Below are 26,576 nucleotides of genomic sequence, written 5' to 3' on the forward strand. Positions count from 1 at the left end.
CTATCCCTCACACCCTTTTTAAACAATGGTATAACCACAGACCTCCAATCCTCTGACACCTTACCATTATCCAGTGAGGATTTGAAGATGATCCTCAGCGCATCCGCTATTTCCTCCCTGGCTTCCTTTAACAACTTGGATGCAATTCATCTGGCCCTGGTGATTTATCTACTTTCAAGGATGTCAGACCCTCTAGTACTTCCTCTCTCATTATGCTAATTGTATCTAATATTTCACACTCCTCTTACTACAATGTCTGCATCATCCCTGTCCTTTGTGAAGACAGAGGCAAAAAACTCATTAAGAACCCTGCCCACATCACCTGCATCCACGTGTAAGTTCCCTTTTACATCTCTGATAGACCCTACCCTTTCCTTAGTTATCCTCTTGCTCTTAATGTACTGATAAAACGTCTTTGGGTTTTCTTTGATTTTACCTGCCAGTATTTTTTCATGCCGTCTTTGCTTTTCCAATTTCCTTTTTTACTTCACCCCTGCACTTTCTATGTTCCTCTAGGCTTTCTAAAATATAAAGTTTTTTGTGATTGTCATAAGCTTTCTTTTTTCTGCTTCAACATACCCTGTAAGGCTCTAGATAACCAGGGGGCTCTAGATTTAGCAGTATCAACCTTCGTCTTGTAGAAACGGGTGGCACAGTGGTAGGCACCGCAGCCTCACAACTCCAGCGACCCGGGTTCAATTCTGGGTACTGCTTGTGTGTGGAGTTTGCAAGTTCTCCCTGTGATCGGGTGGGTTTCCGCCGGGTGCTTCGGTTTCCTCCCACAGCCAAAGACTTGCAGGTTGATAGGTAAATTGGCCATTGTAAATTGCCCCTAGTGTAGGTAGGTGAGAGTGGTGGGGATGTGGTTGGGAATATGGGATTAATGTAGGATTAGTATAAATGGGTGGTTGTTGGTCGGCACAGACGGTGGGCCGAAGGGCCTGTTTCAGTGCTGTATCTCTAAATAAATAAATAAATAAAATAGGAGCAGGAGTAGGCCATTCGGCCCTTCGAGCCTGCTGCGCCATTCATTATGATCATGGCTGATCATCCAACTCAGTAACCTGTTCCCACTTTCTCCCCATATCCTTTGATCCCTTTAAACCCAAGAGCTATATCTAACTCCTTGAAAACATACAATGTTTTGGCCTCAACTGCTTTCTGTGGTAGCGAATTCCACAGGCACACCACTCTGGGTGAAGAAATTTCTGCTCATCTCAGTCCTGAATGGTTTACCCCGTATCCTTAGACTGACCCCTGGTTCTGGACTCCCCCACCATCGGGAACATCCTTCCTGCAATTACCCTGTCAGGTCCTGTTAGAATTTTATAGGTTTCATTGAGATCCCCCCGCTCACCCTTCTGAACACCAGCGAATGTAATCCTAACCGACTCAATCTCTCCTCATACGTCAGTCCCGCCATCCCAGGAATCAGTCTGGTAAACCTTCGCTGCATTCCCTCTATAGCAAGAACATCCTTCCTCAGATAAGGAGACCAAAACTGCACACGATATTGCAGGTGTGGCCTCACCAAGGCCCTGTATAATTGCAGCAAGACATCCCTGCTCCTGTACTCGAATACTCTCACTATGAAGGGCCAACATACCATTTGCCTTTTTTACCACCTGTTGGACCTGCATGCTTACCTTCAGCGACTGGTGTACGAGAACACCCAGGTCTCGTTGCATATTCCCCTCTCTGTTTATAGCCGTTCAGGTAATAATCTGCCTTCCTGTTTTTGCTACCAAAGTGGATAACTCACATTTATCCATATTATACTGCATCTGCCATGCATTAGCCCACTCACTCAACTTGTCCAAATCACCCTGAAGCCTCTCTGCATCCTCCTCACAATTCACCCTCCCATCTAGTTTTGTGTCATCTGCAAACTTGGATATATTACATTTAGTTCCCTCATCTAAATCATTAATATATATTGTGAATAGCTGGGGTCCTAGCACCGATCCCTGCGGTACCCCGTTAGTCACTGCCTGCCATTCGGAAAAAGACCCATTTATCCCTACTCTTTGTTTGTGGGGGCATGCCTACACTGTGCCTGTAGAATCTCACTTTTGAATGCCTCCCACTGGTTTGCCACTGATTTTCCCAGCCTCTGCAACCTCGTACAGTCCTACGAGCCAGCATGTCCCCTTTGTTCTTCTGACTGCTTTGTATTCCCTCCTCCCACCCAGCCCCCGCTCCACCTTCAGTAGTAAGTCTTCAACACTTTGGCTCCACATTCTCCTTTCACCTTGGTACCTCGCTCCTGTCCCATCTTTGACCATGGTGTTAATCCTCTAACTCTCTTCCTATCACTACCTGGTATCAACGTTTGCCTCTGTGAGATGCTTTTGGATATCTTAATACATTAAAGCTGCTATAGAAATGCAGATTTTCTACTGTACACACCCTGTTGGCAGTGAAGTGTGTCTGGCCCATTCTCAGTGGAAGATAACTTCTGAATATTCTGTTCTCTGTTTAGGTTTTTGCTTGGGAAACACAAGGCAGCAATTGAAGTTTACAGTGAAGCTGCTAAATTAAATGAAAAGGATTGGGTAGGTTACATCAGCAAAATGGTATTAATCAATATGTGGAAAAAAAATGTGATCGGTTCATGAGTGAGCACTCCAAAATGATGCATTGCAGTATGGGTCCAAACCTGCAGGTTTAAATTAGCTGTTTGAATGGAAATGATTTTTGCGATTGATGTGCTCCATATTATCAAACAGTAAACGAAAGATTTTTGCCCCCATTCTTTTCCATGTAGTTTGACCTCTGTTCTGATTGCATCCATTTAGGAGATCAGCCACAATCTAGGTGTCTGCTTCATGCATTTGAAGAATTTTGAGAAGGTAACGGGACACAATTCATACATCTCTCAAAAGTTTTTTTGCCAAATATTTTTTATTGTGAATCATTTTATGCTCATCAAGATCAGTGTGTCAGGACAAGGAATGGAAATTTTCTCTGCAGTACTAAACATTGGGGAAGGAGTTGAAATTATGGCTTTCAGGTAAAGTTAATCAGTATTTCTGGTGTCATTATCAAACACTCCCAGGGCAGGTACAGCATGGAGTTAGATACAGAGTAAAGCTCCCTCATGATGGAATTCTTCATTAAGATGGAGAGTGAGACTAGGGTCCTGAATCTAAATAAAGGAAACTATGAAGGTATGAGGCGCGAATTGGCTGTGATAGATTGGCAAACGTTACTTAAAGGGTTGACAGTGGATAGGCAATGGCTAGCATTTATAGAACGCATGGATGAATTACAACAATTGTTCATTCCTGTCTGGCACAAAAATAAAACAGGAAGGGTAGCTCAACTGTGGCTTACAAAAGAAATTGGGGATAGTATGAGATCCAAGGAGGAGAAATACAAAATGGCCAGAACAAGCAGCAAACCTGAGGATTGGGAGCATTTTAGAACTCAGCAAAGGAGGACAAAGGGATTGATCAAGAAGGGGAAAATAGAGTATGAGAGTAAGCTTGCGGAGAACATAAAAACTGACTGTAAAAGCTTCTATAGATATGTGAAGAGAAAAAGATTAGTGAAGACAAATGTGGGTCCTTTACAGTCAGAAATGGGGGGAATTTATAATGGGGAACAAAGAAATGGCAGCCAATTAAATACATACTTCAGTTCTGTCTTCACAAAGGAGGACACAAATTACCTCCCAGAAATGTTGGGGAACATAGGGTCTAGTAAGAAGGAGGAACTGTATGAAATCAGTATTAGTAAGGAAATGGCGTTAGGGAAATTGATGGGATTGAAGGCCGATAAATCCCCAGGGCCTGATAATCGACATCCCAGAGTACTTAAGGAAGTGGCCCTTGAAATAGTAGATGCATTGCTGGTCATTTTTCAAATTTCTATAGACTCTGGAACAGTTCTAACAGATTGGAGGGTAGCTAATGTAACCCTACTATTTAAAAAAGGAGGCAGAGAGAAGAGAGGGAATTACAGACCGGTTAACCTGACATCAATAGTGGGGAAAATGCTAGAGTCCATTATAAAAGATGTAATAGCAGAGTATTTGGAAAACAATGACATGATCGGACAAAGTCAGCATGGACTTACGAAAGGGAAATCATGCTTGACAGATCTACTGGATTTTTTTGAGGATGTAACTAATAGAGTAGATAAGGGAGAACCAGTGGATATGGTGTATTTGGACTTTCAGAAGGCTTTCGATAAGGTCCCACATAAGAGATTAGCGTGCAAGATTAAAGCACGTGGGATTGGGGGTAAGGTACTTACATGGATAGAGAACTTGTTGACAGACAGGAAACAAAGAGTAGGAATAAATGGGTCTTTTTCCGAGTGGCAGGCAGTGACTAGTGGGGTACTGCAGGGATCGGTGCCCGCTCCCCAGCTATTCACTATATTAATGATATAGACGAGGGATTTAAATGTAATATATCCAAGTTTGCAGATGACACAAAGCTGGGTGGAAGTGTGAGCTGTGAGGAGGATGCAGAGAAGCTCCAGTGTGATTTGGCCATGTTGAGTAAGTGGGCAAATACATGGCATGTGCAGTATAATGTGGATAAATGTGAGGTTATCCACTTTGGTGGCAAAAACAGAAAGGCAGATTATTATCTGAACGGCGATAGATTGGGAAGGGGGAGGTGCAGCAAGATCTGGGTGTCCTTGTGTACCAGTCGCTGAAAGTAAGCATTGCAGGTGCAGCAGGCAGTTAAGAAGGCAGATGGTATGTTGGCCTTCATAGCAAGAGGATTCGAGTACAGGAGGAAGGATGTCTTGCTGCATTTATACAAGGCCTTGGTGAGACCACATCTGGAGTATTGTGTGCAGTTTTGGTCTCCTTCTCTGAGAAAGGATGTTCTTGCTATTGAGGGAGTGCAGCGAAGGTTCAGACTAATTCCTGGGATGGCAGGACTGACGTATGAAGAGAGATTGGGTTGATTAGGCTTGTATTCGCTAGAGTTTAGGCAAATGAGAGGGGATCTCGTAGAAACCTATAAAATTCTAACAGGACTGAACAGATTAGATGCAGGAAGGATGTTCCCGATGGCGGGGGAGTCCAGGATGAGGGATCAAAATCTAAGGATAAGGGGTAAGCCATTTAGGACTGAGATGAGGAGGGATTTCTTCACCCAATGAGTGGTGAACCTGTGGAATTCATTACCACAGAAAGCAGTTGAGGCCAAATCATTAAATATATTCAAGAAAGAGTTAGATATAGTTCTTAGGGCTAAAGGATCAAGGGATACAGGGAGAAAGCAGGAACAGGTTACTGAGTTTGGACGATCAGCCATGATCGTATTGAATGGCGGTGCAGGCTCGAAGGGCCGAATGGCCTACTTCTGCTCCTATTTTCTATGTTTCTATGTTTCTGCACTGTTCCATCAAACACTCTCGGGAGAGGTACAGCACGGGTTAGAGACAGAGTAAAGCTCCCTTTGCATTAACTTGGTTAGTATTCCCTTGCGTTTAGAGGATTGAGGGATAACCTAATCAAGGTGTTTACAATGATAAAGGGATTTGATAGGGTAAATACAGAGAAACTATTTCCTCTGGTGGGGGAATCCAGAAAAAAGGGACATTGATGCAAGAACTATAGAATGATGATATTGGGGGACTTTACCCAAATATCGATTGAAAGGAGGGGGAGGAATTTCTGGATTGTGTTCAGGAGAACTTCCTTGACCAGTATGTTCTCGGCCCAACTAGAAAGGAGGCATAGCTGGATCTGGTGCTGGGAAATGAAGTGGGCCAAGTGAACCATATATCTGTGGGGGAACACTTTGGTAACAGCGATCATCGTATCATAAGGTTTAGACTTGTAATGCAGAAAAGCAAGGAACGATAAAGGTAGAATGTCTCGATTGGAAGAAGGCTAATTTCAATGGGATGAGAAGGGATCTAGCCAGGATAAAATGGAACCAAAGACTAACAGGCAAAATTGTAAGATAACAATGAGTTATGTTTAAGGAAGAGATGCTTCAGGAAGGTAGAGGAACCAAGAACAGGGCTCCTTGGTTGACAAGGAAGTTAGAGATGATGATGAAACAAAAAAGAGGGTGTATGATGCATGTCAGATAAATTCTTCAACTGAGTACCTGGTCAAATACAATAAGTTGAGAGGGGAGGTGAAGAGGAAAATAAGACTGGCAAAGAGAAAATATGAGAATAGAATGGCAGTCAACATTAAAGGGAGCCCATAAATCTTCTACTGGCACGTAAATGTTAAGTAAGAGGATGATATGTGCTTAGAGACGCAAGGCAAGGCTAGAATACTTAATGAGTACTTTGTATCGGTGTTTACTAAGGAAGAAAGTCTGACAAAATATCTGTAGATGTGAAGAGTAGAGGAAATGAATAGGGTAAAAATTGAGAGTGAGGAGGTACTGGAATGGCTAAGCTTAGGGTAGATAAGTCACCTGGTCTGGACTGCTTGCATCCCAGGTTGCTGAAGGAAGTGGGGATGGAGATAGTGGAAGGGCTTGTTTTAATCTTCCAATCTTGCCTAGATACTGGGGAGGTGCCAGAGGATTGGATAGTGGAAAATGTGACATTCTTATTCAGAAAGGGTGTAAGGACAGTCCTAGTAACTACAGGCCAGTTAGTTTAACATCAGTGATGCGTAAGGTTTTAGAAACTATAATCAGGGAAAATAATCAGTGTGAAACCTGATCTTTTTAAGGTATTGTTTAATTTTAGTTTAAGAAATTTCCAGAGGTAATTACCAGACAGAAAAGACCTCTGAGATATTTGCGTTCCTTAAATCCTGGCTTCTTGTGTATCCCTGATTTTAATCGCTCCACCATTGGTGGCCGTGCTTTCAGCTACTGAGGTCCGAAGCGCTGGAATTTCATCCCTAAACCTCTCTGCCCTCCTTTTAAGATGCTACTTTTAAAACCTTCCTCTTTGACCAAGCTGTCTGTCCTAATATTGTCTCGTGACAAATTTGGTTTTCTAACACTTCTGTGAAATGCCTTGGGACATTCTGCTGTGTGGAAATATAAATACAAGTTATTGGTGTGTCAATTTCTCTAAAATCAGAGGGGTTATTTAAGAAGAATCAAATCTACTTGAGATTGAGTTAATTTATGGACTACACTGCCATCTAGAGTAAGAAGGAACTGAACAACTTCGAGCATGAAGATAGAATAGAGCAGGATGGGAGAGAGATGAGTGGTCTGATGAGTGGAACTGCGAAGCTGTTCCAGTACAGCTACAACACTGGCATCTACCCGACAAAGTAGAAAATTGCCCAGGTATGTCCTAGCCACAGAAAGCAGGACAAATTCAAAATTGGCCAATTACCACCCCATCAGTCTACTCTCAGTCCTCAGTACCTTGCTCTATGGCAGCGAGGCCTGGACAACATATGTCAGCCAAGAGCGACGTCTCAATTCATTCCATCTTCGCTGCCTCCGGAGAATACTTGGCATCAGGTGGCAGGACCGTATCTCCAACACAGAAGTCCTCGAGGCGGCCAACATCCCCAGCTTATACACACTACTGAGTCAGCGGCGCTTGAGATGGCTTGGCCATGTGAGCTGCATGGAAGATGGCAGCATCCCCAAAGACACATTGTACAGCGAGCTCGCCACTGGTATCAGACCCACCGGCCGTCCATATCTCCGCTTTAAAGACGTCTGCAAACGCGACATGAAATCCTGTGACATTGATCACAAGTTGTGGGAGTCAGTTGCCAGTGTTCGCCAGAGCTGGCGGGCAGCCATAAAGACAGGGCTAAAATGTGGCGAGTCGAAGAGACTTAGTAGTTGGCAGGAAAAAAGACAGAGGCGCAAGGGGAGAGCCAACTGTGCAACAGCCCGGACAAACAAATTTCTCTGCAGCACCTGTGGAAGAGCCTGTCACTCTAAAATTGGCCTTTATAGCCACTCCAGGCGCTGCTTCACAAACCACTGACCACCTCCAGGTGCGTATCCATTGTCTCTCGAGATAAGGAGGCCCAAAAGAAAGAAAGTCTACTCACAATCATCAGAAAAGTGATGGAAGGTGTTGCCAGTGCTATCAGGCGCCACTTATACACCAATAACCTGCTCATTGATACTCAGTTTGGGTTCTGCCAGGGCCACTCGGCTCCTGATCTCATTACAGCCTTGGTCCAAATATAGACAAAAGAGCTGAATTCCAGAGGTGAGAGTGACTGCCCTTTACATCAAGGCAGCATTTGACGTGAGTGTGGCATCAAGGAGCCCTAGCCAAACTGAAGTCAATGGGAATCAGGAGGAAAACTTTTCGCTGGTTGGAGTCATATCTAGCACAAAGGAAGGTGGTTGTGGTTGTTGGTCATTGCTGCAGGATTTCCTCAGGGTAGTGTCCTAGGCCCAGCCATCCTCAGCTGCTTCATCAATGACCTTCCCTCCATCATAAGGTCAGAAGTGAGTATGTTCGCTGATGATTGTACAATGTTCTGTACCATTCGTAACTCCTCAGATACTGAAGCAGCCCGTGTCCATATGCAGCAAGACCTGGACAACGTCCAGGCTTGGGCTGATAAGTGACAAGCAACATTCGCGCCACACAAGTGCCAGGCAATGACCATCTCCAAGAAGGGAGAATCTGTCCATCTCCCCTTGACGTTCAATGTAATTACCCTCGTTGAATCCCCCACTATCAACATCCTGGGGGTCACCATGGACCAGAAACTGAACTGAACATATTACTGTGGCTACAAGAGCAGGTCAGAGATTGGGAATTCTGTGGTGAGTAACTCACCTCCTGACTCCCCAAAGCCTGTCTACCATCTGCAAGGCACAAGTCAGGAGTGTGATGGAATAATCTTCACTGGCCTGGGAGAGTGCAGCTCCAACAACACTTGGGAAGCTCAACACCATCCAGGACAAAGCAGCTCGCTTGATTGATATGCCATACACAACCTTCAATATTCACTCCCTCCACTACCAACGCACAGTGGCAGCATTGTGTACCATCTACAAGATGCACTGCAGCAACTCACCACATCTCCTTTGACAGCACCTTCCAAACCTGCAACCTCTACCATCTAGAAGAACACTGGCAGCAGATACATAGGAACACCACCACCTGCATGTTCCCCTCCAAGCCACGCACCATCCTGACTTGGAACTATATCGCCGTTCCTTCACTGTCGCTGGGTCAAAATCCTGGAACTCCCTTCTTAACAGCACTGTAGGCATACCTACATCCCAAGGACTGCATGCAGCGGTTCAAGAAGGCAGCTCACCACCACCCTCTCTAGGACAATTAGGGATGGGCAACAAATGCTGGGCTTGCCAACAACGCCCACATCCCATGAACAACAAAAAACTCGACCCGAGCGAGAGGCTGATCTAGAAAAGCTGCTGTTCTTACATTGTTAATATCTTGGGAACTGGATTACACAGTGTATTGTATAACCAGCTGGCCTGCCACAGATGGAGGGTCCCCACAGAATCGATGTTAAGTACTAGACAGGAAAATGATTAGCACTTATGAGCTTTGTTCCTTTGGGCCAGTGGACTAATGAAGTAGCAGGGTAGGATGTTCGCAGTTTAGTTATTGCGGGTCTAATTATAAAGTAGATTAGTAGAGAATACATTGGAGGATGTCATCCTCAAACTATGGCGCCTACTCAGTAGCAACTTGAAGTACTGTTTTCAGTTTTGATCATCAACGCATAAGAGGAATATTTAGGCTATGGATGTGGTGCAGGGAAGAGTCACATATCTGATCCTGGGCATCAAAGGAATGAGTCATTGGTAAGGCTGGAGAAACTGGCTCTTTGCCGTTGAATGTTTTATGTATTAGAATGCTAGTATTTCAGTGTGTGGTTTCAGAACTAAAGGAAAAGTAGTGACACCGGTTAATTTAAGGCCATTAAAAAATCAAACATACTGGGGTTCATTTATAGAGTGATAGAATTGAAAAGCAGAGAAGTTATATTAATCTTGAACCTTGGTTAGACAAGACTTGTGTACCGTTCTGGTCTCCATATTATAAAAAGGATATAGTGGCGCTGGGGAAGGTGCAAAACGGATTCACAAGGATGAAATCAAAATTGAGAGGACATAAGTATCAGGAAAGGCTGAACAGGCTGGGGATCTTTTCTCTGGAAAAGAGAAGGCTGAGGAGTGAACTGATTGAGGTCTTTAAGATTATGAAAGGGTTTGATAAGCTAAACGTAGAAAAGATGTTTCCACGTGTAGGGTGACCAAAACTAGGGATCGGAAGATAGTCACTAAGAAATTCAATGGGGAATTCAGGAAAAACCTCTTTACCCAGAGAGTGGTGAGAATGTGGAATTCATTACCACAAGGAGTAGTTGAGGCGAATAGCATAGATACATTCAGGGGGAAGAATGGAATAGAGGATATCCTGATGGGGGTTAGATGAAGAGGGGGCTCGTGTGGAGCATAGACAATGGCATAGACCATGCCATTGGCGAATGCCCTGTTTTTGTGCTGTAGATTCTATGCACTTCTCTTAACCCAAATAACTGAACCCAGATTGTACCAGAGTGACTGATAATTTGTGTTACTTCCCAGGCCAAGGAATATCTGAACTGTGCTTTACAAACTAACAAGCATGACCTGACCTTCACAGTGCTTGGGAAACTGCACCTGCTGGAGGGGAATACCCAGAATGCTATTGAAACTTATAAGAAGGCGGTGGAGTGAGTATTGTCCTGTATATGTCAGGGGTCACCAACCTTTTCTTTAATGGGAACTACTTCTGATAAGGGAAAAGAACGTTTGCTGACAACGCCACCACTCGGTGGCACATTAATCGCTCATATGCAAATGACTGAAATGTCCACCATCTCTCTGGCATCTGCCAGTAATAAAGATGGAGTTGCTCAATTTGGCACAAAAGGCCCCCTATAGCTGCTTCTCTTCGCCCCCTCACTCCAGCCTGCTCGCCGCCCCCCTCGATAGTCGCTGCTCGTTTCCCCCCCCCCCCCAACCGCACAGCGTTTGCTCCTCCATTTGGCTCGCCGCTCCCTCCTTCCCTCGCTGCTTGGCACTCCGCTCGCCTCTCCCTCCTTCCCTCGCTGCTTGGCACTCCGCTCGCCTCTCCCTCCTTCCCTCGCTGCTTGGTCCTCCGCTTGCCTCTCCCTCCTTCCCTCGCTGCTTGGTCCTCCGCTTGCCTCTCCCTCCTTCCCTTGCTGCTTGGTCCTCCGCTCGCTTCTCCCTCCTTCCCTCGCTGCTTGGCCCTCTGCTCGCTCCTCCCTCCTTCCCTCGCTGCTTGGCGCTCCGCTCGCTCCTCCCTCGCCGCTTGACCCTCCGGTTGCCACTCCCTCTGTTGCCGTCTGGACCTCTGCTCACTGCTCTCTCCTTCCCTCGCTGCTTGACCCTCTGCTCGCTGCTGGGCCGCCCCACTTAGCTGCTCCTCCTTCCTGTTGTGATGTCAGGGCGTGGTGATGTCAGGGTGCGCCTGCGTAGACTATTGCTGGCAGGATGATGTGGGTGTTCAGACTGCCTTGTCAGGAGCTTTATGCGAGCTACTCAAAGGTTGACGTGAACTACAAATAGCTCGCAATGAATGTATTGAGGAGCCCGGTCTAAATTTTCAAAGTTAAATATAGGTGCAGGGAGTGATGACTATTTAGAGAAAGGCCATTAGCCACACAATGATTTACATTTATCTAGTATGTTTGAAGTAAGGAAGCAAACCAAAGCAGAGTGATTGGGAGCAGTGAACACAGTAGTTCTGAGGAGGACTTAAAGGGTTTGGAGAGTAGCACTAAGATGGAGAGGTTAGGGAGAGAATTCTGGAGTGCAGGCAGTAGTGTCTGAAGGCTGCTTACCGATTGAAGGGTCGGTAGGGAGCAGTACAATGAGGGGGAATAAGTAATCTATGTTTTACTGAAACCTCAAATCACAGAGAGAAATTAAAGTTAATTTGTCTCGGAGCATCATTGGGGAAAAGTCTAAAATTACCAAAGCAGAGTCCTTAATGTTGCCATTTTTCTCTTCTTGTAGGTTTTCTCCTGAAAATGCTGATCTTTTGACTACTCTGGGGTTACTGTACTTGCAGGTAATGTTAAAGCCTGTGTCACAAACTAGGACATGTAACAGGCCGGGCGTGTAACAGAGTGGGTAGACAGTTCAAACTCTTTTTCCTCTGAATAACCATTCTAAGGCGATACTTCATCAGCAAGGCCACTAGTTTGTATTTGGATTATAATGCAAAATGTATTCCCTAAAGCACTGAGGAAAATCCCATAATGAATAAAATTGGAATTTGACTTACTCATCACCATACATGGTGTTTGCTCTCAGGACTGTGTGTGTTTTCACTGAGCTCACAGTGTGTGTATTGACTTCTCCCAGTGAGTTTACACTGAACTCACTATGTGTGTGTGTGTCTCCTCTCCCAGTGTGTTTACACTCCGCTCCCAGTATATGTGTCCTCTCCCCGTGTGTTTACACTGAGCTCACAGTGTGTGTGTGTGTCCTCTCCCCGTGTGTTTACACTGAGCTCACAGTGTGTGTGTGTCTCCTCTCCCAGTGTGTTTGCACTGAGCTGACAGTGTGTGTGTCTCCTCTCCCAGTGTGTTTGCACTGAGCTGACAGTGTGTGTGTCTCCTCTCCCAGTGTGTGTGCACTGAGCTGACAGTGTGTGTGTCTCCTCTCCCAGTGTGTTTGCACTGAGCTGACAGTGTGTATGTCCTCTGGTTGTGAAAGATGATTTTGCTGCTTTGATAAATAAGCAGCCTGAAATATAGCATGCCTTGTTGTGATGATTTCTGTTGTATCTCCCTGGTTTGTGCCAAAGCTCAATGTCTCCTGGGTCTGGGAACGACTTCATCAGATTATCTGTTTATACATAATAAGATTAACATTTTAAAAATGGCAACCAACAATACCTTGTATTTCTGGCTTTCAGCTCGGAACATACCAGAAAGCCTTTGAGCATCTAGGAAACGCACTTACTTACAATCCCAACAATTATAAGGTACTGACCATAACCTGTTGGTGTATAACATGTTGTGCAACTTCATTAGATTCAAGAATTTAATAGCCTCTAATTTAATTATTCAAAAGGCATTTTTTAACCATGTTATGGTGATTGGTTTGTGTTCAAAAATTCTCATCCTAATAAGCAGAGATCTGCACATGGAATGTCTTGCTGTGAACCTGTACAGAATTCCTGCTTATTCAGCAGGCGAAGGATTGTTCACTAGCAGTAACTCATCAAAGTAAAAGTTGCTGACTATGTAACCGCAGAGTTTTTGTTTATTCAGCAGGTTAAGAATTACTCATTGTGTGACTGTGTAACAGGGTAGATGCTGAGAGGTTGTTGCCCCCTGGCTGGAGAGTCTAGAACTAGGGGTCACAGTTTCAGGATAAGGGGTCTGTCATGTCTGACTGAGATGAGGAGGAATTACTTCACTCAGAGGGTTGTGAATCTTGGAATTCTCTACCTGGTTGCTCATTTGTTGAGTATATTCAAAGTTGAGATCAATTAGATATTTCAATTCTAAGAGACTTAAGAGATCTGGGAATTGGGTGGGAAAGTGGAGTTGAAGTAAAAGATCAGCTATGATCTTATTGAATAGTGGAGCAGGCCTGAGGGGCCATCTGGCCTACCCCTGCTCCTATTTCTTATGTTCCTACGTGGAGTTGCTATTATTGTCTACCTGCGTTGAGTCATTATTTATTCAGGGTAAGGATATCTCTTTGTGTAACTGTGTGGAGCTGTTGTTAATTCAGCAGGATAACGATTTCTCCTTGTGTAACTGTGCAAAGTTGTTGTAAATTCAATAATGTAAAGGTTATCATTTCCTGTTTGATCAGGATGGTTATGGCCCTAATGTACAGTAATCTTGTGGTGTTAGATTCTCAGTCTGTTCTATTGCTTAGTGAGGTGTGCATAGATGTGATTCTAGGCTCATTCTTATAGTTGTAACTTCAATTTTCTGTCTGCTTTGTTGAGGCTATCCTGGCTGCGGGCAGTATGATGCAGACTCACAGTGACTTTGATGTTGCATTGAGCAAGTACAGAATAGCAGCACATGCTGTACCGGAAAGCCCGCCCCTATGGAACAACATCGGAATGTGCTTTTTTGGCAAGAAGAAATATGTAGCAGTGAGTATAAGGAGGAGCTTCTGATCAGCAGTGCACTGTCCAAAGTCCTAACCAGTTATTGTGCAGTACTCATAATTAGTGTACTATGAACATTTGTTTTTTGTGACAGTAAATGGTTTGCCCCTTGTCTGTAACTAGGAGCTGTGATCCCCTTACCTATATCTCCTGGTGATGGTGGACATGTCGCGAGGCCATAATCTACCCATTCTATCTCCTGACTGATACAGGTCTGTCTGTTTTCCCTCTCTGATCCACAACATGGGACCACTGCTCCCTGTTGACAGATATTGTCACTGAGCACTGGCTGCAATTGTCCACTCTATCCACTGTCAGTATGCAGGAGGTATGCTTTCCCTTATGAAATCTGGTATTCCTACAAGTAGTCCCTCAGGTTAATGTCAGCAGAGTGGATGCTTAGTCTAGAGAGCTTTCAGCACCCAGTGTACTGCCATGTACTGCTCCATAGTGGCAGCTTCCTCATAGCAAAGGGACCTCCATGTTTATCAGTACCTGGATGACTGAGCTGTACAGGTACCCTCAGCAAAGACAAAGTGCAGCCAATCTTATCCTTGCTGAAACACCCAAATTCGACAGTAAGTCAGGAAAATCTGTTGTGTTTGGTGCAGGACTGGAGTATGGTTGAGTTTAAACAGCAATAACCCCTGTGCTTAAAGGAAGATTATTAATGGCTGCACAATGAAAATACAGTGACTTTTTATCACTGACCCTTTCAATCAACCTTCATAGCAGAAAGAAACCCATGTGAGAGTAGAGGGAACAAGATGTCCTGATCACCAGCCTGCAGAGCTCAACATAGTTGCTGAATTTAAGCACCAGTGTTAAACTCTTACAGGGCAGGTACAGCACAGGCTCCCTCTACACTGTTCCATCAAACACAACAACAAAAAAAGAAAAAAAATGGGGTTAGCTACAGAGTAAAGAACCCTCTGCACTGTCCCCATCAAACACTCCCAGGACAGGTACAGCACGGGGTTAGAAAAAAAAAATGGGTTAGATACAGAGTAAAGCTCCCTCTACACTGTCCCATCAAATACTCCCAGGACAGGTACAGCACGGGTTAGATACAGAGTAAAGCTGCCTCCACACTGTCCCATCAAATAGTCCCAGGACAGGTACAGCATGGGGTTAGATACAGAGTAAAGCTCCCTCTACACTGTCCCATCAAATACTCCCAGGACAGGTACAGCACGGGTTAGATACAGAGTAAAGCTGCCTCCACACTGTCCCATCAAATAGTCCCAGGACAGGTACAGCACGGGGTTAGATACAGAGTAAAGCTCCCTCTACACTGTTCCCCATCAAACACTCCCATTGGAACATGACTGCTTGCCTTGACAGTCGTTGTCCAATTTTAAGACAGCAGGAGTCCTTTGGGTCCTGTAATGCCGCAGAGGGCTGCTCAACGATTGACCTTCCCAAATGGCGTGAATGTCAGAGGTCTTGAGAAGAAACCTTTTCAGGAATACGTCCAACCAGAGTTGGTGAAATCTTGATGGCGCGTTCCCCCACTGTCATGTATTCCTGAAGCGTGGATGTTTCAGGTCAGGGGACAATGGAGAAGAAACCCTCTCCCATTCCCCTTTGTTCACACACATACACACACAAACAGACAGACACGGACACACAGACACACACAAACAGACACAGACATACACAAACACACACACAAAGACACAGACACACAAGCCACCAGCAAGCCTCTCGGCCTAGTGCTTGGGAGATGCCTTTGGCCTAGGGTTTGAGGCCTACGCACAGGCCAGGGAGTAAATTACTGCGAGACATTACAAATGAGGGTTAAAAGGAATTATACTGAACAAATATTTTTAAAAAAACGGGTTAGATACAGAGTAAAGCTCCCTTTACACTGTCCCATCAAACACTCCCAGGACAGGTACAGCACGGGGATTGGCTCCTCTGTGATTGGGAATACTGAGTGTCTCAACGAGGTGCAGCTGACAGTGCTGCAGTCAGTTGCTGGAGGTGCTGCTGGAGAGGGAGTGCTGAGGAGAAACTGCAAAAACTTTCAACATTTGCTGCAGAGGAAAGACTTTTGGAATAAGCCTGTATTTGGAGGTGGGTGTTGAGCACCAGACTCATTTCATTTGGACTGTTGTGGGAGGTGGAAGAGGCCAGAAGAACAAGGGGTGGGGGTTATACAATTCTGCAGGGAGCTGTGCAGTTGTATTAAAGTTGCAGGGAAGCTCCCTCCCCACCCCAATTGCCCAGCCTGAGTCAGCTGAAGCTGCCTGGCTAATATACAGAAGGGGATAAATAGTGCCTGGGCAGCTTCAGCTGGCCCAGGTGAAGACGCCTCCCCCAACCAGAAGACCGTAAGACCAAGTGTGCTGGCAGAGACTGTTTTAACTGCGCTGTGTGCACCACCTCCAGAAAGGAAAGAAAGTCATCACTTACAGCCTGTCTTTCCCACTCCTCCATTCCCTCAGCCTCTCCCCTAACCTGTTGTTTGTTTGTTTGTTTTGTGCATAAAGTTATTTTCAAGCCTACAATTTGGGGTGGGTTAGCTCTTAGACCCATGGCTAGCCCTTCATCACAGGTGGCGGGGCCCTCTACAACCTATGCAGCTGCAGCCTCTGTGGCTGCCCACGTGGCCCCGTCACCTTTTAAATTAATAACATCCAGCCGTGGGATGAAGAGCTATTCCCACCCCAACATGTCCATTGAGGCCTGTGTGAAGGCAATGGCCGAGGTTGTCGGCCCCTCGGCCATTGTTGCGGCCTCAAAGATGTATGGGAAGGCTGTGTTTTTTCTAAAGACTGAGCGGGCCGTGTCCCTGGCCCTGAATAAGGGGCTCACTGTGGGTGGGACTTTCCTGCCAGTGGACCCTCTGGGGGCCACTGCGCAGCGGATAATGTTATCAAATGTCCCACCCTTCATTCCCAGTGAGCTCCTCCTCCCCCACCTGCACCCTCTGGGGGAGGTGAGGTCAGGGATCACCCCAGTCCGGCTTGGTCTTCGGGAACACAGCCTCCTACATGTCTACTCCTTCCGCCACCAGTTATTTATGCAGCTGGCGCGGGAGGAGGACTTGGAAGGCCAATTTAATGTGGAGTTCCAGGGGACGGCCTACCGCGTCTTTTGGACCTCGGACGGGGCGCAGTGCCACGTCTGCAAGGGGGTGGGGCATGTTCGGAAGAACTGCTCCAACCTCCCGGCCGCCAGCTCCACCTCGGCGGCCCAGAGTGGTTCCACAGCACCTCCTCCCACTCCCCCCACACATCCAACAGACACCGCTCAGTCGGTTCTTGAGGCTGTGGTTTTCACAGCCTCCAGTGGGGAGGGGAGTGCCCGTCCGAGTGGAAGGAAGACGCGGAGACAAAAGAAACATCAAGAGGCGCGTCCCCTAGACACATTGAAACGACCTGAGCTCAGCCCAAAGCCAGTTCTCACGGAATCCACCTGTCCCAGGGCTGGGCTCAGGCCCAGGGTGACTAAAAAGGAGGGTGCGGAGGCCTCTGATGACATGGAGGTCTCTGAGCCTCTGCGCCCTAGTGGGAAAAAGAGGAGAAGGCACCCCGCCACAGAGGTAACGAGGGGCCCTGAGGCGCAGGGCCCATCTGTTGGAGGGGAGCTGTCTCCTGTTTCGGGTCCCCAGGTTTCCTCTACCGCCACCACCAAGGTGACAAAGTCCAGGCAGGAACACCCTATTCCTCAGGATGGAGGGGAGGGGAAGGCCCCGGTACTTGAGGCCCCTCCTGAAGGAGTAAGTGGGGCCCTGCTTGTGGTGGGGGAGCCTGGGGACGCCGCCCATTCTGCCACTGCTACTGGGTCGGGTGCCCTGAGTGAAGGGGAGGGCGAGGCCCCAGAGGTTTGGCCCTCCCAGCCGGAGTCCACCACCAACCAGGAGACACCCGACCCGGTTATAACCGAGAATGCTGCCCCATTCTGCTGGGCCTGTGGGTGCTGGCGGAGTGGGAGATGGCCTCCTCTCACCGCCTCCGGTCTCGGCTGGATTTCCGGAGTCGAGAACTTCTGTCTCCCCTGGACCATTCATTGGCCTGGGGATGGAGGTGGAGGGGGTTCCTGAACCGCTGGTGCCTACAGGCTCCAGTTTCATAATAAAACCCAGAGAGGACTCCTCCGCCATCGATCCTGGGGGTGGGATCGTGACGGAGGCGGGTTCAGCTGGCGCGGCTGGAACTCCGGCCCACAGTGTGTGGCGGATGTGTCGGCCGCTGGCGGTGACGACCCGGAGGGGGATGGGGATTCGGTGTGGGGCATGGAGGATGATCTTGATTCCATCGCCAGTGAGGTGGTGGAGTCTCTCGTGCCGACCACTGAATCTCCTCTCATCCCCAGGGCGGAACTCCGGGATTTCCTCACGGTTTGCAGGGGCTGCCGCAATGAAATTCAGCTGGCCCTCGACCGCTGGTCGAATCTGGCGCTGATCATCCAGTCCGTCCGTGCCGCCCTGAAGATAACGGGCAAGCGCGCGGGCGTGAAACTGGTTGAGAGACACCGTTTTAATGTGTTCCTCAATGGGTTGCTGGGGGAGTGGAAGGCCAGGTGCAGACCTTTTCTGCCGCGTCCTCCGCGAGGATCAATTGGGAGAAATGTTCCGGACTCCTGGTGGGTCAGTGGCGGGTGGACTCCCTGCCGGAGGAGATGACACCTTTTGCGTGGAGCACCACGCACCTCCTCTATCTGGGAGCCCATCTTAGCCCCGTTGAGGAAGCCTGGCCGGCAAACTGGCAGGAGTTGGAGGCGAAAGTCACCGCTCTGCTGGGGCGCTGGACAGGACTGCTCCGAGTGCTTTCCTACAGGGGCCGAGCGCTGGTCATAAACCAACTGGTGGCCTCCATGCTGTGGTACCAGTTGGTCACTTTGGCTCCGCCCCCTGTATTTGCCACCAAGATCCAGAAGAAACTCGTCGATTTCTTCTGGGGCAAGAGGAAACACTGGGTCTCTGCTGCGGTCCTGAGTCTCCCGATTGAGGAGGGCGGCCAGTCGCTGGTGTGCGTCCGCACCCAGGCTGCGACTCTCCGCCTTCGGACCCTGCAGAGATACCTGTACGTCGAGCGTCCTCCCAGATGGTGTGCGCTGGCGACGTATTTTTTCCGCCAGTGTCACTGCCTTCAAGACAACACGCAGCTCCTGGTGGAGTCCGTTAGCCGCGCCTCTCTGAGGGAGTCTTTTACCGGGATCTATTCCGAGTCTGGAACATGGTCGCCTCCAGTCAGGGCGCTCCCCCGCTGGCAGAGGAGAGCGCCTCGGCTGTCCGGGCGGCCGACTCCGGGGACGGTCCGGCGGGCGGAGGAGTAGCCGAAACCCCCGGGGCACACCTCACTGCGGGTGGTGAGGGGGCTCGGGAGTGTGGAGCAATCCCGGCCAAGCTGACCCCCGCTCGGCCGGAACTGCTCATCGGACCCAGGCCCCGAAACCCTCCTCGGGAGCCAGTCCCGCACAAACTGAGCCGCCTGTCGGAAATGCCCTCCGTGCCATTCCAATCGGCGCGGAGGGGTTTCCTGTACGGGCTGCTCCTGCACACTCTCCACTTCCTCGCCCTCGTCAGCCGGCCGGACATGCCCTGGCGGTCCGCGTTGTCATCTGGCGGCGAGGGGAAACCCCGTTGGAGGTCTCTCTACACGGGAGTCTTCCCCCTTTACATCGGGGACCTGGGGTGGAGGGTGCTGCACAGAGCAGTCCCGTGCAATAGGCTTTTAAGTTGGTTTACGGACTCCCAGGCCGCCTGTACTTTCTGTGGCCTGGACGAGTCAGTGTTCCACGTTTATAAGGAGTGTGTGAGGTTGCAGCCCCTATTTGAGTATAAGGGGCTGCTCCTCAAATTCTGGCTGCACTTCAGTCCCACGCTCCTGATCTTTGGGCACCCGGTGCGGAGGGGCTTGGGCCGGGAGGAGGATCTCCTCGTCTGTCTGCTCCTAGGCCTGGCCAAGGTGGCAATTCACAGGTCCATGTTGCGGGCCGTCGGGGGGTCCGTCCTCCCCGATTGCCTGCCCCTCTTCCGTGGTTACGTTCGCGCCCGGGTGTCCCTGGAGAAGGAGCATGCGGTGTCCACCGGTACGCTTGAGGCCTTCCGCGACCGGTGGGCACCGCAGGGACTGGAGTGCATCGTTGATGCCGAGAATGGCATTTTAATTTGAGTTTTTTGTTTATTTATCTGGTTTTAATAAAGTTATTTTAAAACTGTAAATATGTATATAAAGGGGGCCTGAGGAATAAAGGCCCCCTCGATGTGAAAAATATAAAAGGGGCCTGGGGTATGAAGGCCACCTTTAAAAAAAAAAGAAAAAAAACGGGGGTTCGATGCAGAGTAAAGCTCCCATAAAAGAAAACAGGAGGTTAGCTACAGAGTAAAGCTCCCTCTGCACTGTCCGCATAGAAAAAAAAACGGGGTTAGATATAGAGTAAAGCTCCCTAAAAAAGAAAAAAAAAACGGGATGAGAAAAAAAAACGGGTTAGATACAGAGTAAAAAAAAAAGAAAATCAAAAAAAAAAAACGGGGTTAGATCCAGAGTAAAGCTCCCTCTACACTGTCCCATCAAACACTCCCAGGACAGCTGGGTTGGCTGCTACCTAATTGGATTGCACTGCAGTCAGTCAGTTGGAGTTGTTGGGGGGAGGAGGTGCCACAGGGGAAGCAAGTGCTCCATTTATTTGAACAACTATTACTGCAAGAGACTTTACAATCAGGCTGTGTTTGGAAGTGGGTGAGAAGTACCTGAAGCTTTCTTTGTATTGGGCTGTTGGGGGAGGTTGCAGAAGATGGGGACTCCGTGTGGGGCACGGAGGATGATCTTGAATCCATTGCTAGTGAGGCGGTGGACTCCTTCGTGTCCCCATGGCGGAACCCGGGGATTTCCTCGCAGCATGCCAGGGTTGCCGCAATAAAGTTCAGCAGGCCGATGGTCGGGTTTGGCGCTGATCGTCCAGTCGGTCCGTCCCACCCTCAAGAAGGCGGGATGGGCACGGGCATGATGCTGGTTTAAAGCGTTCCTCTCTGGGTTGCTGGGTGAGTGGAAGGCCAGGTGCACTTTCGCTCCCTCCTCACAGTGAAATGTTGTTGACGGATTTCTGAATACTTTTGACATGAAGATAACCATCGCCAGTATCAACATCAATGGCAGCAGGGGGTCTCACCGCAGATTTCACAATCTCTCAGTCCTCAGGGAAGGGAGATATGTGTTGAACTTTCTGCAGGAAAACCACACCGTTCTGGGAGACAAAGCCACCTGGCTCCTGGAGTGGTAGGGTGGGATCTACATGAGTCACCTCACTCATATTTCTAGTGGGGTGGCTATCTTGTTGGCTCCAACCTTTTAGCGGGAGATCTTGGGGGGCGGGGGGCGGGTCAAAGAGCTTTTGCCGGGTCATTTGCTGCACCTCACCGTTGGCCTGGATAGCGTGCCGCTCCACTTTGTGAACTTGTACGCACCCAAGTCCGGTGCGTTGCAAGTGCGCTGCTTTAAAGAAGTGTCCGCTCGCTTGAGCTCCATCGATAACTGCATCGTCCTCGGGATTTTAACTGTACCCTCAAGATGAGGGATCGCTCCGGTCCCCAGCACGGCCAAGTGTCGGTGGAGAAGTTGAGGGAACTGATCGGCTCCTTCAACTTGGTGGACGTCTGGCGGAATCTCCATCCCGACTCCAGCACCTTCATGTGGAGGTCTGGAGGAGGAGGGTCCCAATTCAACCTCTAGATTTCACAGGTGTACGTCTCCCGCATCTCGGCGGCCTCCATGCGGCTGGTTCTGTGCTCGGACCACCACCTGGTGTGGGCGGAGTTCACTCCGTTCCGCACGCAGGCAGGATTCGCGTACTGGCATTTTAACAACTGGCTGCTGGAGGACGAGTGATTCCGGGACTCATTCCATCAATTCTGGGCCGACTGGAGAAGGAAGCAACGGGGCTTCCCCTTCTTGAGGCTATGGTGGTTGTGGGCAAGACTCACATCCGTGTCTTCTGTCAGGAGTACGCAAAGGGATCGAGCAAGAGGCGGGAAGCAGAGATCAGGTGCCTAGAGAGGAAGGTGGTTGACTTGGAGTCCCGCCACAGTCATGCCGTCGCGGACCTGGCCCTATGGCAGGCGTACAAAGAGAAGGGCGCGCTGAGTGATCTGCAGCTCGTAGGGTCCCGAGGCGTGTATGTTAGGTCGCGGATCCAGATCCTGAAAGATTTGGACCGCGCCTCACCCTTCTACTTGCTGGAAAAATGGCGGGGGGCCTGTAAGCAGCTCATCGTGCTGCTGGCTGACGACAGATCCTCCATCACGGATCCGGAGGGTATGGGCCTTTTGCTCCATACCTACAACGGCACATTGTTCTCTCCTGATCTGTCCAGAGTTTTGTGGGCACACCTGCCGATGGTCAGTCAAGAGGATGCTGAAGGATTGGAGGCTCTGCTCATGTTGGCGGAGCTGACCGGCGCCCTCCACAAGCTCTCGAGGGGCAATTGCCCGGGGCTGGATGGGCTGACCGTGGAGTTCCTCAGGGCGTTCTGGGACGTCCTGGGCGGACGATTATGTACGGATCCTGGCGGAAAGCCTGGTGATCAGGGAGACGCCCCTCCTGTGGCGCAGAGCAGTCATTGTCCTGCTGCCAAAGAGGGGCAATCTTCGCCTGCTGAAGAACTGGCGTCCGGTCTCCCTCTTCAACACAGATTATAAGATCTTTGCCTGGGCTATGTCTACCCACCTGGGCTCCGTGCCTGCCCACATGATCCACCCCGATCATTCCTACACTGTCCTGGGCTGGTCCATCCAGGACAACATCGACCTGGTCCGGGACCTGATCCATCTTTCCCAAAGGACTGGTCTATCGGTCGCCTTTCTCGCCCTCGATCAGGAGAAGGCATTCGACAGGGTGGATCGCGAATATCTTTTTGGGACACTGCGTGCATTCGGACTCGGGCCGCATTTTGTGGCCAGGGTCCGACTTTGATACGCCGCCACAGAGTGTCTGGTCAAAGCTAACGGGTCCTTGATGGCGCCCCTTCGGTTTGGGAGAGGAGTGCGTCAGGGATGCCCCATGTCTGGCCAGTTTTGTACCGTCTGCATGGAGTCATTCCTGCGCCTGCTTCACAGGCGGTTGACAGGTTTGGCTGTGCGCGGGCGGGGCAGGCGGGACATCCTCTCGGCTTGCGACGATGACATGCTTCTCCGGTCACAGATCCTGTTGACTTGCGGAGGGTGCGCGAGTGCCAGCGGGCGGCACAGTGGCGCAGTGGTTAGCACCGCAGCCTCACAGCTCCAGCGACCCGGGTTCAGTTCTGGGTACTGCCCATGCGGAGTTTGCAAGTTTTCCCTGTGACCGCTTGGGTTTCCGCCTGCTTTTCTGGTTTCCTCCCACAGCCAAAGACTTGCAGGGTGATAGGTAAATTGGCCATTGTAAATTGCCGCTAGTGTAGGTAGATGGTAGGAGAATTGAGGGAAGGTGGGGATGTGGTAGGGCATATGGGATTAAATGTAGGATTAGTATAAATGGGTGGTTGTTGGTCGGCACAGACTCGGTGGGCCGAAGGGCTTGTTTCAGTGCTGTATCTCTCTTAAATAAAAAAACCTTTTCTGCCGCGTCTTCCGCAAGGATCAATTGAGAGAAATGTTCCTGGCTCCTGGTGGGTCAGTGGCGGAGGAGTTAATACCTTTTGCGTGGAGCACCACGTACCTCCTCTATCTGGGAGTCAACCTTAGCCCTGCTGAGGAAGCCTGGCTGGCAAACTGGCAGGAGTTGGAGGCAAAAGTCACCGCTCGGCTGAAGTGCTGGGCAGGACTGCTCCGAGTGCTTTCCTACATGGGCCGAGCGCTGGTCATAAACCAGCTGGAGGCCTCGATGCTGTGGTGCCAGTTGGTCACTTTGGCCCCGCCCCCTGCATTTGCCACCAAGATCCAGAAGAAGCTTGTCGATTTCTTCTGGGGCGAGGAAACACTGGGTGTCTGCCACGGTCCTGAGTCTCCCGATCGAGAAGGGTGGCCAGTCGCTGGCGTGAGTCCGCACCCAGGCTGCAACCCTCCGCTTTCGAACTCTGCAGAGATACCTGTACATCGAGCATCCTCCCAGATGGTGTGCACTGATGACATTTTTTCTGCCAGTGTCACTGCCTCCAAGACGACACTCAGTTCCTGGTGGAGAACGTTAGCCGCACCTCTCTGAGGGAGTTGCCTGTTTTTTTCTGGAATCTATTCAGAGTCTGAAACATGGTCGCCTCCAGTCAGGGTGCTCCCCCGCCAGCGGAGGAGAGCGCCTCAGCTGTCCGGGCGGCCGGCTCTGGGGTTGGGCCAATGGGCGGAGGAGTAGCTGAAGCCCCTGGGACACCACTCACTGCGGTTGACAAGGGAGCTCGGGAAGGTGGAGCCCTCCTGGCTGAGCTGAACCCCGCTTGGTAAGAACTGCACATCGGACCCAGGCCCTGAAACCCTCCTCGGGAGCCGTCCCACACAACCCGAGCCGCCTCTCGGAAATGCCTTTGGTGCCATTCCCATCGGTGCGGAGGGGTTTCCTCTACGAGCTGCTCCTGCACTTCTTTGCATTTGCCTGACGTCCGGACACGCCGTAGCGGTCCATGTCGCCATCTGGCGGCAAGGTGAACCCCCGGCGGAGGTCTCTCTACGCGGGAGTCCTTCCCCTTTTACATCGGGGACCTGGTGTGGAGGGTGCTGCACAGCGCAGTCCCATGCAATTGAATTTTATGTAGGTTCACGGACTCCAAGGCCGCCTGTAATTTCTGAGGCCTGGACGAGTCCGTGTTGTATGTTTATATGGAGCGTATGAGGTTGCAGCCCCTCTTTGAGTATTTAAAGGGGCTGCTCCTCATGTTTTGGCTGCACTTCAGCCCCACGCTCCTGATCTTTGGGTACCTGGTGTGGAGAAGTTGGGCCGGGAGGAGGATCTCCTCGTTGATCTGCTCCTGGGCCTGGCCAAGGTGACAATTCACAGATCCAGGCTGCGGGCCGTCAGGCTTCCATTCGCCCTGATTCCCTGCCCCTGTTCCACGGTTACATTCGTACCCGAGTGTCCCTGGAGAAGGAGCATGTGGTGTCCGCTGGAACAAACAAACAAAGAACAGTACAGCACAGGAACAGGCCATTCGGCCCTCCAACCCTGCGCCGATCCTGATGCCTGCCTAAACTAAAACCTTCTGCACTTCCGGGGACCATATCCCTCTATTCCCATCCTATTCATGTATTTGTCAAGATGCCTCTTAAACGTCGCTATCGTACCTGTTTCCACCACCTCCCCTGGCAGCAAGTTCCAGGCACTCACCACCCTCTGTGTAAAGAACTTGCCTCGCACATCCCCTCTAAACTTTGCCCCTCTCACCTTAAACCTATGTCCCCTAGTAACTGACTCTTCCACCCTGGGAAAAAGCTTCTGACTATCCACTCTGTCCATGCCGCTTATAACTTTGTAAACCTCTATCATGTCGCCCCTCCACCTCTGTCGTTCCAGTGAAAACAATCTGAGTTTATCCAACCTCTCCTCATAGCTAATGCCCTCCTGACCAGGCAACATCCTGGTAAACCTCTTCTGTACCCTCTCCAAAGCCTCCACGTCCTCTGGTAGTGTGGCAACCAGAATTGCATGCAGTATTCTAAGTGTGGCCTAACTAAAGTTCTGTACAGCTGCAGCATGATTTGCCAATTTTTATACTCTATGCCCCGACCGATGAAGGCAAGCATGCCGTATGCCTTCTTGACTACCTTATCCACCTGCGTTGCCACTTTCAGTGACCTGTGGACCTGTACGCCCAGATCTCTCTGCCTGTCAATACTCCTAAGGGTTCTGCCATTTACTGTATACTTCCCACCTGCATTAGACCTTCCAAAATGCATTACCTCACATTTGTCCGGATTAAACTCCATCTGCCATTTCTCCGCCTAAGTCTCCAACCGATCTCTATCCTGCTCTATCCTCTGACAATCCTCATCACTATCTGCAACCACACCAATCTTTGTGTCGTCCGCAAACTTACTAATCAGACCAGCAACATTTTCCTCCAAATCATTTATATATACTACAAACAGCAAAGGTCCCAGCACTGATTCCTGCGGAACACCACTAGTCACATCAAACACAAACGCATGAGGCCTTCTGCGATCGGTGGGTACTGCAGGGGCTGGAGTACATCCTCGATGCAGACAATGCTGTTTTAATTTGAGTTTTTGTTTATCTGCTTTTAATAAAGTTATTTTAAAATGTATATAAAGGGGGCCTGAGGAGTGAAGGCCCCCTTGACAAACAAAAAAAAAGAAAAAAAGGGGTTAGATACAGAATAAAGTTCCCTCTACAAAAAAAAGAAAAAAACAAGGGTTAGATACAGAGTAAAGCTCCCTCTACACTGTCCCATTAATGTACCTGAGTTCCTTGTCATTCTGTGCCCTCTGAGTGAGAAAGAAAAAAAGAAAACGGGGGTTAGATACAGAGTAAAGCTCCCTCTACACTGTCTCCATCAAACACTCCCAGGACAGGCACAGCATGGGGTTAGATACAGAGTAAAGCTCCCTCTACATTGTGTAAGTGAGTGGCTATGGC

General features: G+C 49.2%; 1 protein-coding gene across 3 annotated transcripts in view; it reads left to right on the forward strand.

Moving 5' to 3' along the window:
* bbs4 (Bardet-Biedl syndrome 4) overlaps nucleotides 1-26,576 on the forward strand; it is a 61,778-nt gene that overhangs the window by 21,208 nt on the left and 13,994 nt on the right. For 2 of the 3 annotated variants that reach the window (XM_068015642.1, XM_068015641.1), the window contains exons 7-12: nucleotides 2,483-2,555; nucleotides 2,799-2,852; nucleotides 10,506-10,633; nucleotides 11,943-11,997; nucleotides 12,850-12,918; nucleotides 13,900-14,052. In XM_068015642.1, coding sequence (XP_067871743.1) covers nucleotides 2,483-2,555; nucleotides 2,799-2,852; nucleotides 10,506-10,633; nucleotides 11,943-11,997; nucleotides 12,850-12,918; nucleotides 13,900-14,052 — 532 coding nt within the window. The remainder of the gene's footprint in view (nucleotides 1-2,482; nucleotides 2,556-2,798; nucleotides 2,853-10,505; nucleotides 10,634-11,942; nucleotides 11,998-12,849; nucleotides 12,919-13,899; nucleotides 14,053-26,576) is intronic. The other variant, XM_068015643.1, reaches the window with a different exon arrangement.

This window comes from Heterodontus francisci, chromosome 35, assembly GCF_036365525.1.
Source record: "Heterodontus francisci isolate sHetFra1 chromosome 35, sHetFra1.hap1, whole genome shotgun sequence".
Taxonomy (NCBI): domain Eukaryota; kingdom Metazoa; phylum Chordata; class Chondrichthyes; order Heterodontiformes; family Heterodontidae; genus Heterodontus; species Heterodontus francisci.